Raw genomic sequence first — 13,976 nt, forward strand, 5'->3', positions numbered from 1 at the left:
GAACATTCTATTGAATTTTCAATTGGTTATATGGACAACACTTACTACACATGTACTGGCACTCTGATGCATGGTGTCTTTCAAAATTTCGTACAAACTTCCAACATTTAGCAAATTTTGAAGAATTTTGGAGGTTCTTTGTGCTATTCAAGCCCATCTTCGAATTTCATATTTTTTTTCGGCCGGTAGACACCATGCTGATGGGTTGAAAAATGCAATCCTATTATTAAAGTCTTGATATCACACCTGTAAACAAACAAAGATACTTTTATATTATATTAATCAATTTTTTCGTATTGTTTTCGTTCTGTTACAGATAAAATGTTCAAGAAAAAACTGCTGACCAGTTTTCTCGCTCTATTATTAATTATAAAATTAATAAAGATCAAATTAATGTACGTGTTACCAGTAATCATTGGCGTGAATGCGGCCAAGAAATTACTACTTAAAGTATTACTATTTCTATTTCCACCGCTTACACATTTATTTAAGTTATGTACATTTTACCACGCTCACGCGGCCAAACTACATTATCATCACCATAAGGTAAGCATTAGTAAGAATACGATTTTTTTACGATCGATACGTAATCTTTATCGATACTGATAACCGTCGCCATGTAATGGCTGTTTATTCGCAGATTAAGCACCATCACCATCATATTAAAGTTCCTGTGCCAGTACCAGTGCCAGTACCGTCCCATAAGCCACATTCGCATTACGATGCTGTGGGACACGGATCGCACGGGCACGACGAATACGAAGGTCCGGGCATCCTAGACCACGAGCCGCCAGCGTACGACGGTCATCCATCGTACGGTACGCCCGAGTATTACACGAGGAACGATATGGGCAGCGTGTCACAGCACGGAGACGAGCTGGCCAGCTGGGGTTTGAAAGACTTCTACGTCAGTACAGAGTCGCCGGGTGTGCTTTCGGCGCAAGCTCAAGCTTACAGTCCGTACGCCGAACAGAATTACAAAGTTTTGTCCCAGGCGTCCAAATACGCCAACGCTTACAAAGACTCGCTTACCAGCGCTACCTCTTCTAAGAAAAATAAGGTGAGATTTTCCATTTCCATATTCCATTCCGCGTCGCAGATCCCACTCGCAGCAGCCAAAAAACCCATATAACAATGATATTATCGTACATCGTGGCGCGAAAATAACGTTCGTTGTCGTCGTCTTCGTCTTCGTCGTTGTTTTCGTCTTCGATCATCTTCATCGTTCGGTGTAGAGGTATAGAGATGTATGTACAAGAGCACGCGCCCAACATCATTATTGAAATCGTGTGTGAGTGAATATGCACGTGTAGATTACACGATCACACAAGCACACGTTCGCTGTAACCTTCCCAACTAACATAATTACCTAATTATTACTCAATTCTACCAAAGACAACGCGGAATATCTTATGTCATATGTTATCGTTGACACAGTTTTGTTTTGATCTTCTTCCACTTCATTAATTATAACATTTTAATATTACGCGCGCGCGTATGCAAGATACACAATCTATAGCTGTAGCCGAAATTCGCGGTTCAGGGATTGCTAAAATGATCAGCCGTGGTTACCGAGTTGTCGTCGAGTCGTCATTGTCAACCATTTCGGCGGTATTGTCTTCGACGTTCGTGATTGTTGATTGCTCATTTTTTTTGCTGGAATCTAGTTTGGAAAATTGAGTCGAATTTGGTGAAAATTGACTACATTTACACTGAAGCCGAGTAGACTTGTCCGATCTTGAAGCAAGTAGTCGAATTGTAGAGGTTCGCATCTGTTTGATTATCACGTAAGCCCACCTTCAAGTTTTCGAAGACGAGACACCTGTAATCAAATTTTGCAAATTGAAATAAAATTGAAAATATGAACAGACAAGAAACTGTTTTTTTTTTCTAAAAATCAGTACCTTAGCCGAGAAGACGTAAGGTTAAAATGGGTGAAAATTAAACATACAAAAATAGCAATTTTTTGCTCTGCAAACTTCTGTTTTTTTATAGAAATTTTTGCTGTCGCTTTGCTTAAGTAATAATTTTACCATCATTTTCATAAAATAATTGCACTTTGGAAAATCTCTTAAAATTTGGACTTTTTTTTATATTCACTAAAAAATTTGATTCAGTGATCTCCTTGGAAAAATTTTGGCTCTATTACTGGTAAAAATGACCCAAATTTGAGGATCTCTAATTCAACCCCCTGTATGGCACGGAGGTTTCAAACTTTTTCGGGTTATTCCCATTCAAAGTGAACTTCCTCGCGAGTTTTTCTCAAAATGAAGAGTGATATTCCAAAACTCGCTTTGTCCATTTTCACAACTTTTCAGGAAAGAGGAAAAACAGTTTCCCTTTAAACGGGTAAATTGGCTTTTTAGGCGAGTTTAACACTTTATTTGGATGGATTTATGATGTAGGAGTGTAGGTATACACTTCAGCCACTAAATATTGCTGAAAAAAATTTCAATAAAAATGGACAAAACGCGTTTTGGAACATTATTTTTTTTTAAATTTTTAGTGAATTGGCTATTTAGGTGAGTTTAACACCTCATTTTGGTAGGCTGATGATGTAGGAATGTGAGTTGATACTTCATCTACCAGGTACCGCTGAAAACCCAACTTTGATAAAAATGGACAAAGCTAGTTTTGGAATATCACTCTTCAAATGAATGATTTATGCTTTAACTACGAAGCTCATTTTGATTATTCAACGTACCCAAAACAAGCTCCACCGTCCCCATACTTTCTCGAGTTATTTCCATAACAAGGAAGGTGTTCCAACCTAGTAGAAAAATTCTTGTACTCAATAGAAAAACTGAAAAATTGAAATTTATAAAAAAAAACCCTATACTTAATGAGCCTCAAAAATACACCATCATGGCAAAATCTCAAATTCTGGATTTCATTTCTTGATTCTGAGGAGAATTTTCGAAAATTCAAAAATGAAACTTCTTCAACTTCATTGTAAAAAAAATCAAAACTTTATAACATTGAGGAAAAAATCTTATTAGTTTAAATACTCCCATCGTCATGATGACCATCTCGATCGATTTAGGAATAAATTTTCCAAACTCTGTTTTTGTTGACTCAAAATTCATATTTTTGTGAGTTTTCGGAAAGAAAAAAAATGCAAAAATCTGTTTGAAGTCGACTCGCAAAACCTCATCTGAAAAAATTAGAACCATAATTATATAGGTACAGAATTATGGGGCAACAGCTCGTCTTCAATATGTTCAATCCTCAAGCTGTTCATATTCAGTTCAACTCCCCCCTTCCCCTCCTACTAATTGGAAAACTCACCCAACACGTTGTTAAATTTACCTACCTACTTTTGTGAAAATCACTAATTTTATTGAGTAATCTATTCAATAAAAGTAGGATAATTTGAAAAAAAAATCGGTCGAGTTTTCAAAATTTTAATCGAAGTATTTCAAAAACAAAGATGGGAAATTGAATGCCCTTTAATTCTGTTTCTTTTCGTCTTGTTCTTGGGACCGTAAGTTTATCTCAAGAATCGATTGTTTGAGATGAAAAATGCTGAAATTACAAAATTGATTTTTGAAAAAAATTAAGGGCTCTGCCTCTCCGCAGATTTTTTACTTAATGCATGATTCAATTTCTTTTTCAGAAAGCTATGTTTTTGAGATGCTTTAAACACAAGTTGGAAAATTTCAAACTAGAATCGAATAAATTGAAATTTTAAGTAGAAAATTCTATACAAGTACGATGTCTACTGTCTACTAAATCAAAAAAATGAAAATGGGTGACCTTTGGATGACTTCTGGATGACCAAATTTTCACTTTTGGACGAACTTTGTCAAAAATTACGTGGATTATGAATTTAAACTTCGATGATGATTTTTATAATATGTAGAATTTTTCGCGATGATCATTGTAAAAATAATAATGAAAAAATTCCACTAAGTCAGGATTTTTATTGTTTTCAGAGTAAATGAGACTGCTATCACTGAAATTTTATCAATTTTTGGTAACTTCTAAGATTGTTTTAAGGCTTTTATTATTCTTTGTGAGATTTTTTAAATTCACGATTCTATTTAATTTCGATGCTTCGTCAATTTTCAGCCAATTTAAACAATTTTTATGGCAATTCAAGGACTTGGGAATTTACGATCAATTTTCGCAAAATTTTGCTTAATTAGGCATGCTAATTTTTTCACAAATTTATAGCAATTTTCGATAGGTAACTGCAGGGAAGTCAATTCAACAATAATTTTTTTGTAATTATTTTTGCGTTTTGATAAATTATTATTCAATTTTGAGAATATTTTATTCATTTTCGTGATTTTGTTCAATTTTTGACCAAAAGGATAACTTCGATGACCTAGTAAACACTTTACAATTGATGAGATTCAAAAGAAAAGAAAAATCGATTGAGTTTACAAAATTTTATGTACCTACTTACTCGAAAAATTTCAAAAACGAAGATGGAAAATTTGATGGCCTTTAATTATTCTATTTCTTTCCATTCTGTTTTTGAAACCACAAGTTTTTCTCAAAAATCGAAAATCAATTTTCAAAAAAAATTCCAATTTTTTACTTCATAAATTATTTTATATTATTTTTTTTTCTAGAAAATTCTGTTCTGGAGATACTTTGATTATAAGTTGGAAAATTTCAAACTAGAATCGAATGAATTGAGATGAAAAGTTGAAAATTCTTGAAACATGTTTTCATCACAAAAAATAGTCATTGAAGGAAACCAAGAGTTCAAAATGAAGTGAAACAATAAACAATACAGAATACATGGAAACCCCCCCTCCCCCGAAAACAATCCTCGTTCTAACTTCATTTTTTTTCGACAAACATGCGACTTTAAGCTTCATTCTCTTTAAAAACTGTTTTCAATTTTACTCATTCATTCCATTTCATGATTTCAAAGATAAATTTTTATAGGAATTCCAAGAATGTTTAAATTCTAAAACAGTTTGGCATTTTTTTTTTTTTTTTCAAAATGAAAAATGCTCCATTCTTTTACATTTTCAAGGAGCCTTTTTTGAATATTTCAGCGTTCAGCAAAACTCAAAATTGAAAAAAGAGAGTGAAATTGTTTTTATTTTTTTTTGAAACATTAGTTCTAAGATGATCCAGTCCGACCTTGGTTCAGCCACAGCGGATCGAGGCTCCTCCCCCTCCCTTCAGAATGCCAAAATTGCACATCAAATATCAAATAGGAAAAATTCAGTTTCAGTCAGAAAATTTTTTTTCGAAAACAAAAAAAAAGAGGAAGATTCTTTGAAATTTCAATGTGTTGTTTAGCGAACCTAAAAATTGAAAAAAAAAAGGAGAAATTGATTCTTCCCAAGTCTGTAACCTTGTGACCTCGGTTTAGCTCAAATTTTGTACTAGAAAGACTACTAGAAGTGACATATGCACCCCCTCCACTTCCCCTCCATGATGACAAAACTGCAATTCTATTTAGAAAAATAATGGAGTCCCAGATTGAAAATTTTTTCATATAGAAAATAGAAATGTACACGCTCAAGCGGAGCAAAGGTGAGAAATTTTTGAAAAATTTCCGAATTATTCAAACAATAATTTTTCTATACTAAGTAAATGTGTTTGAAACCTCCCAAAAAAATTGAAAAAATAACTTTTTCAAACAAGAAGTACCTAATCAAAGTACCTCTTCATGGAAAAAATAGCCAGATTATGTACTTTCAAAGTGACCCAGGATGATGTCTGAAGCCATCGAAATCCAAAATTGGCCCCCTAGAAAATGTCATTCAGCTCACCCTTCCACCCGCCTCCTTTTCAAAAAAAACAAAATACCAACTCCTTAGAGCACTAAATTTGTAAAATTTAATTTTATTTCAGGCTCTTAATTTTTCAGTTCTAACAAAAAATTTAAGCCATGGGCAGACTGCCATTTCTGCTCCCCTCTCTCTACAGTGTTTCAAATTTTTGAAAAAATAAAATAAAATAAAATTTTTACAAAATAAAAAATGTTTTTAACTTTCTATAGAAAATCAATTCGCAAATTTTCAACGCATTGTTTCAATTTTTCAACGTATGTAATTCGTCAATTTTATTTCAATTTCTTCATCAGTCAGTTATGAATGATCTCACATTATTTCTACATAGGTATAGCGTAGTGGTCATACTGTATCACAGTCGTCTTTATTTTAATATTTTTTTTGCCTCCTCTCTCTTAAAATACATCTTGAAATGAGACTCATACAAATGAATGTGAGAAGAAAAGAAGGTGAGGGAGGAGAAATCCAAGATCATCGATTATTAGGATTTTAAGATATCTACCTAATTCTTCATCAAAAGTTTTGTCACTTGCAAGCGTACCAAGCAGCAAAATCCGAAATTTTCGATTTCCTCAAATCGAATCGAAATGACATTTTATCTCAAAAATTTAGTGTTTACTCGAAAACCTCTACAGAGGAAATCATCTCATACAGCTCAAAAATATAAAATTTTTCGCTCTTCAAAACTCGAACTTGAAAAGAAAAGTCGTCGTTTCTGAAAGGCCACATTTTACTTTTAGGACGAAGAAATGGTTTATTCAAGAGGGGAGGAGGGAATGAAAGAGAGATGGAATATTCAACATCATTAAATCATCGATTTGTCAAAACAGATGAGAAGAATTATAGCTCAGACGATTTGTGGGTACTTCAACATTCTTGACGGAAAAGTGCTGACATATTTCAAATTGGAGCAATCAAAATTTAGACCATTTCTCTAATGAAACTATATTCGGTTTCTATACATTTTATGATCATTTAAATCAAAGACGCGAAAGGATCAAAATTTTGAACCTCGTGAAGAAGCGGGGGAGGGTGGAGGGGGTGCAAAATCATAGATTTTCATCAACTTCCAGAATGAACATTATCCTTATTGATCAATGATCAATGAGAGCATGCACACAGCACAATACGTCGATCTCTTTCCAAACTTCGTAAATTCCATCTTGTACGTTTGAAAATTCCGAGAATTACACAATATAATCTTCATCAAACAGTCTCGACCTCTATAAACTTGCGAGATTCGATCATTTCCGAACGATAAAAATTTTCTTCCGAGCGTTTACCGCGAGTTTGGACGTATTGCGAGCTGGCGAATTTTCTCAGTAGGTACATACTCGGTGCGCGGCGCAAGAATGAGTACCATTCAAATTAATTACCAAATGAATAACGATTACCGTCGCAGCGTAATACATAATTAAGCATTAATCGACGACACGATTCACGAATTTCACATTTGGCGCGTAATACTACGTATATACCAAACTTACGCAGTTGTACCTCTAAACCTATAGCGATGAGCGTTATTATAAGTCAACGATTTATTTACCCACTCGATGAGAAAAAAAAAGAACACTCTAATCGTCAGTCGAGAACTATTCAGCATCTCTCGTGGCGATTCCGTTGATGTTGGAGGAAAATCGATGCTCGGCGTAATTACATTCCGGAGATTTGTTCAAAGAATAGGTAGGTATAAGCTGCGAAGGCGAAGGCGAATTATTCGAGCATCGAGTTATATCACGTTTTCAAGTCGGCCGGAAATAATCACTTGAGTTGAGAAAAATTCATCGAGCTCGGGCAATTGGTAAAATAATTAAGCGCGCCGAACGTTCGTCCGACCATCATCATCGTGGGCTGCGGAGGTAGCTTATTATTGTGCACGTACACGTTTGACACCTGTTGCCATGCATACGATCGCACGCGGTCGTCGTCTTTCATTCGGTCGTTTACAGTATCATTCAGGTATCTGTCCAATTGACCTCTATTCGAGCTCTCGCGGCTTTTAAATTCGTTTTTTAACTTTCTCACATACGTAGGTACGAACGTCTTCGTCGTCGCGTCACACGACACGACCCGCGCTTCGTCGTTAATTTTCATTTTATCCGATATAGCTATAATCGGTATCCGATAGTTGTGGTCAATTCAATAAAATTCTTCTTTCGATATTTTTCAGATATCGAATTCAATATGGAAAAACAAACCAACTTTGAAGAATACGCTTCTGACGCCGTACGATCCGTTTTATAGTCCGATATTGCAAAAGATCGACGGTATATTTACGCAGCTTGGATTCACCGAAGAAGGTTGCAGAGAGAGACTCATCTGCAGCATGTACAAAAATCCAGTACGATTCAGCCCGCACAGTAATTTATTATCGACCGAATTGAGCAGGTATGTTCGACTACATCAGTCGCGTCATTTATCACACATCTTCATTTCTTTTTCTTCTTTTTTTGTGGTACGTACGTTTCTTCGTCATCTTCGTCGTTGTAATACGAATAATCTGTCGCGTTTATCTCCGCCTTCTGCGTATTACTATAGGTACTGAAATCTAGACCATGGCATTAAGAATTTAGCAGAGTATCAATTCAGCAGAGTAGATAAATCTAGGGTTGAATTTATTTGACGAGTTGAAAAAATAAACACGTATATAGAGGACCAAAAATTGCAGATTATTTCAATATTTCCACTTGAAAGGAAAAGAACACCAAATTCCACAGGTTAGACCAAAAAAAGGGCAGTAAAATATCGATGGGTCTACTTGGATACTTCACTGTTTGAGAAATGGAGGAGGGGAAAGAAGAGGGAGACAAACCAGAGCTCAAGAGGAATTTTGGAAGTTCCGAACAAAAAACTGAAAAAAAAAGAATAAAAATTGGCAGCATTGAATTTGATCCGTTCAATGAGCTAAAATCTAAACTGTGCTCTAAAAAACTTCGTTAGAGAACCACTTGAGGGAATCCACTTCCAATTTGAGCTAAAACGCGATTTTATTGGAGAGCATGGTCAAAACTACCATAATAAAAATTTCAGCTGCCCAAATTGATTTTTCGATTTTTGGCGAAAATTTGAAAATCCAAAATAGTGATTTCCTGACATTCATACAGATTTTTATAAAGTGCTTTTTCAGTGCAAAAAATTATGAAAATTACTTCTGAAGCTAATAAAGATTCCTCCAAACCGTATTCCTTTCATTTCCCGTCATATTTTGAAGCCTCCAGCATTATTTTCAATTTCACTTTTCGAGGTATTCACTTCCAACTTCCACTAAAACACGATTTTTGGACACGAATGGTCAAAAAAAACACCATAATCAAAATTTCAGCTGCCTAAATTCATTTTCCGATTTTCGGCGAATTTTTGAAAATCCGAATCCAGCGATTTTCTGAACTTTGTGATTTTTTAGAGTGGTTTTCCAGTAAAAAAATTAATTTCGAGGCTAATACGGGCTCCTGCAAACCAAATTCCACCATTTTTAGCAATTCTGGAGCCTCTAGCACGATTTTTGAATTCTCCAGCATTTTAAAATTTCTCCAGAAACCGTGAACATTAATTTGGGCAGCTAAAAATCGAATTGTGGCTTATTCTCAACCTGCTTAACGAGTTCACTAACATTTGGGGCGATTTTCAGGCGAATATCTTGACTCTTGAGTATGTTTTTTGACCAGCTGCAGCCTAAGGAAAAAAATCAAAAAAATCAAAAACTTTCTACTCGTGGGTAAATTATTGGAATTGGTACAAATAGCTGTATCTCGTCCAGAATTCCACCTCCACCCATCCGAGTTCCACTATTTTGAGCCATTCTGGAGCCTCCAGCGCAATTTTCAATTTCTCCTGAATTTTTGAATTTCTCCAGAAAGCAAGAAAATTAATTTCGGCAGCTAAAAATCAAGTTCTGTCTAATTCTTGACAAGCTCAACGAATTTATTCCAAATTGGTCGATTTTCGGGGGAAAACTCGAGCGTGTTCTTTGATCGTTCGCCTGGAAATCGCTCTGATGGTGAATGAACCCTGTCAAAACAGGTCGAGTATAAACCAGAACTTGTTTTTTAGTTTAGCACGTTTATTCTCACGCTTTCTCGAAAAATTCAAAAATCCTGGAAAAATCGAAATTCGCGCTGGAGGTTCCAGGATGGCTGGAAATGATAGAATCCTGACCAGGTGGGAGGGGGAGGGGGGTTTAAGGTGAAAGAACAGAAAATCCTAGCTTCTTCAGAATTTTTGCTTCACGAAATGCTGGTCAAAAAACATACGTACTTCAAACTGTTCGCCTGGAAATGACTAATTGTAAAAAAAATTGTTGAACAAAATGAAAAAAAAAATCAAAAATCGTATCGAAGGCTCCAGAATAGCCAGAAGTGATGCAATTCAGATCTGGGGATTTTGGTTCTAGATAAGAACCTGTCAATTGTGCGAGAATGGAAAATTTGTACCTACTGTTCAATAAATATGCTGGTAGAAAAAATTATCCCCAATTGTGAAAAAACTTGTTGAACAGGTCAAAAATAAGCCCGAAGGCGATTTTTAATAGCCCTATTCGATTTTAGAGCTTTTTTGGAAGATTCAAAAATTCTACAAAAAATCAAAAACCACTCCTGAGGGCCCCAGAATCACTGGAAATGTTGGGATTTGAATTTTGAACTGATTTTCATCGTTTTTACTAAAACAGCACATTTTTTTAAAAAAAGGAGAAATTTCACAAAAAACACGGTTTTAAAGATTTTTAAAAATTCATTGAAAATCAAAAAATCAATTTAGACGGCTACCATTTTGCTCATGAAGCAGTAAAAATATGAAAAATTCTTGCAAAAAATGGGTAATTTTCAATTTTTTCATTTTCGAGTCTACAGGAAAGATATTCATTATCTGAACCAAGAAATTAAGCAGAATGGGCTACATCTTTGGAATTACACTATTTAATGACCGGTGGAAGGGGGGGGGGGTTGAAAGGCTGGTCAGGCTCAATAGAAAAAGTTTGAAATGTCAACAATAAATGAAAACAAAAAATTGACTTCATCAAATTTCAAAAAAAAAAAAAAAAAAAGAAAAATGGACAATAGAGAGAGGAAAACCACATGGAAAAAAAAAGTATGGATAATTTTTACTATTTCATACAGTAACCGGATCCCATTCAAAAATATTGTGATTTTTACTATGAGAATAGTAAATTTTACTATGAGATTGGTAAATTTTACTATGAGAGTAATAAATTTTTACCTAATTCTAGATAAAATGTATTTTTTGGCTGAGTAAAAATCACTATTATTTTTGAATGGGATCCGGTTACTGTACTAAAATAGTAATTTTTATTAATTTTTTTTTTTCGTGCAAATGTCTTCAATAAATTCCTCAATTTCTTAATTTTGAACTGGTTGTTCTGAAAATGGGGGGAAAATATTAATAATATGGGTTATTTTTTCAGAACTTCAAGTATTTCTGACTTCAATAAATTGTCCACCAAGAATAACCATCTTCAGAGTGTTATTTTACAAACTCTTCGAATAAATTTTTCGATTTTCATTCGACACTCATCAATATGATTTTTCCACGTTTGTTTGAAATCTCTCTCTAAAACGCATTCAAGAAATAAACTCTATGTTCTAATTCAGCTTAGCTTCATATCATCACCATACTATCCAACAATGCCCAGATCCTAAATTCAACAACACCCCAACAAATCGAAACTGACCCCTCGAAACACTCCTCCAAATTCAAGTCAACACTCAGCAGTGTACCTGAGGAAAAAACCCACAAATACACACGTGAGACCAATTGAAGAAAAAAAAACCGGAACTTCCAAATTTTCTAACTCGAACCCGGTTCACGTTCGTCCCACGAGCACGACGACGGCAAAAGAAGTACCACGTTGTCGATAAATTTATATAATAATTAGCCGGCTATTGGAATTGGCGCGAGAAAACAGGAAATAACCGCGTGAAACGGATAAAGTAGCATCCCATCCCATACTGGAAGTAGTGAGTTTCGTAAAATGTGGATGGACTAGATAGTGTACCAGCCATAAATCGCTGACGGCTAAACGAAAAATACACAGTATTGGTTACAGTGTTACCAACAATATGTACAGATACTTACTTCTATCTACACGTGAATCGAAAGCTGATAAATTTCATTTTTATTCCAAGTTCCATGAAATTTTGTACATTGGTCTCAAAAAATTGCTTCCGCAAATTCCAGCTTGATATGTAACTAGCGTCACGACTCACGAATCATTCGTCTAGTTTCCATTCCATTCCGGTAGCCTATTAAATTCGATTATGCGGTTAGCCAATGACAAAACAGATGTCTTTGCAGAACAAAGATCTAAAGGAGAGAAAAAAACATCAAAAATACCGCATATTACCGATGTCTGACACGCCTCCGTATATAGACAGGGTCACCAATAATAACCGTAACATCGCATCATTCGGTCAAATCACATCACTAAAGGTGTCTTGAAACAATTAGTTGGTAGGTAAAACGATCTCTTTGTAAATAAAGGGCATTCCAAGTCAAGACCACAGCCATCATCATTAAAGTTGACCTGCAACACAGGAAATTTTTCTATTTAATTAATCGTCGTACTTAGCTACATGAGGTACCAGGTAGTAAAAAACACTATTTTAATATAGTTTCAAGTCTAGACAAAGAATACGAAATTACGTACAAAATTATCCTACAGTACGTTCCGTTAATCTAGTATAATATTCAACGTCAAACTACGAGTACCCACGTCGATGTACCAAGTACATAGGTACCTACAAAATGTAACTGAAACGTTACAATTTCATAATTAGCGACGAGCTCAGTTGTTTTGCTTAATGATCGGTCAATGGGCGATAAATAGCGCAAGAAGGACGTAATCCTACGATTACCTACTCTTTCCATTTGGCAAATCGAGTATCAAATTTGAAAAAAAAAACACCTAACACACGATACTCGTTGAATCGTGTAGAGAGTGTGTTGTTCGACGACGAAGAGCGAAGAAAGCAGCACACAACACAAAATGAATCATACAATAAATCGTGTCTTTATTCATTTTATAAAAATTTATGTATGTTTAGTCGAACACCTCATGATGGTAACCTTGGCTCTTTTAAAACGATATGTAAATGTGACCAACATAAGTATTTGTATAAGTTGGTCAATGATCTTGCTCTTGAAAAAACAACTCTACGTATAGTCAATAGTTAACGTCTCGTAAATCTTTCTTCCCTTCGTTCTCTGCTGATACGAATCCGTTAAAATTTTACTTTTGATGAAAATTATTCTAAAAAGTGAAATTTTATCGATGACATTCTAAAACCGTAACCGATGAGATTTTAGTACTAAATCGTATTAAAATTAATTACCGAAAAATTTACATTTTAATAGAACATGAGAGCACGATACACATACAAAATAAAAACCGAATAACGAAAACGAAACTTGACTCGTACGAGTTGTCTTTTGATGGATGAATGCCACCGATTTAAAATTTCACTATTGGTTCGATGAACTAGAATCCCTTAGAAGAAGGATCCGAATCCGAAATCTCGATACGTTCTCATCGTACAGCTTCCATATTTTGAAAAAAAAATAGCACCGGATCGAAGATCACCACTCGATCTTGGTAACACTGTAGTTGTAGGAATTGAAGATAACGTAACAAAATGTTTACCTCTGCATTCGGCGTAGGTACTATCTTCTTCCGTCGTCGCAGAATGTTGCTTGCCTACTTTCAAAATCTCCTTATACGCAGCATGGCCATATTAACCTGTTTACGCATTTCGACGTGACCAGACAAAAATATTCGCCTGTTTATGATGTATTAACCAGTTGAAAATTTTAATTGTTTCGACGATCATCTTGCGATAAAGCAGAAAGCAAAATTTAATTTTACCAACACGTCGCAATTTAATTTCATTCGCACAAGAATTTATAATTACGTAGAAAGGGAAACGTACGTACTACAAACGTGTGTTCTAAAATTAACACTCTTATCATACCATATATACCTACCATTGAATTCAATTCTTATACTTTTGTCATATGTTGAGCAGAGATCCAGCCGAACTCGAACGACCATCGCAGAACAACCCTGCTGCGGTGAGATTCTACAGATATGTCGAATCAGCCAGAGATGGCCAATCGCAAAAAGACTGTTTGTCTCTGTACCCGGATTGCGTTGTAAAAACAGAATAAGGTTTGTATTAGTTACTGAGAGAATACACAGTCATA

At 35.0% G+C, this 13,976-nt stretch overlaps 1 protein-coding gene and 1 long non-coding RNA gene across 3 annotated transcripts in view; one reads left to right on the plus strand and one right to left on the minus strand.

The window, feature by feature from the left end:
* The window catches only part of LOC135846505 (uncharacterized), a 61,155-nt gene extending 47,261 nt beyond the window's left edge, over positions 1–13,894 (minus strand). The window contains exons 1-5 of the long non-coding RNA XR_010558971.1: positions 13,758–13,894; positions 13,417–13,603; positions 12,121–12,300; positions 11,853–12,019; positions 46–246 (exon numbers count right to left, since the gene is read on the minus strand). This is a non-coding gene — a long non-coding RNA (uncharacterized LOC135846505). The remainder of the gene's footprint in view (positions 1–45; positions 247–11,852; positions 12,020–12,120; positions 12,301–13,416; positions 13,604–13,757) is intronic.
* The window catches only part of Osi17 (DUF1676 domain-containing protein Osi17), a 38,137-nt gene that overhangs the window by 22,797 nt on the left and 1,364 nt on the right, over positions 1–13,976 (plus strand). For both annotated transcript variants that reach the window (XM_065365617.1, XM_065365618.1), the window contains 4 exons: positions 317–546; positions 641–1,060; positions 7,933–8,150; positions 13,799–13,941. In XM_065365617.1, the coding sequence (XP_065221689.1) occupies positions 317–546; positions 641–1,060; positions 7,933–8,150; positions 13,799–13,940 (1,010 nt within the window). In that variant the 3' untranslated portion in view covers position 13,941. The remainder of the gene's footprint in view (positions 1–316; positions 547–640; positions 1,061–7,932; positions 8,151–13,798; positions 13,942–13,976) is intronic.

The sequence above is a fragment of the Planococcus citri genome, chromosome 5 (assembly GCF_950023065.1).
Source record: "Planococcus citri chromosome 5, ihPlaCitr1.1, whole genome shotgun sequence".
Lineage (NCBI taxonomy): Eukaryota > Metazoa > Arthropoda > Insecta > Hemiptera > Pseudococcidae > Planococcus > Planococcus citri.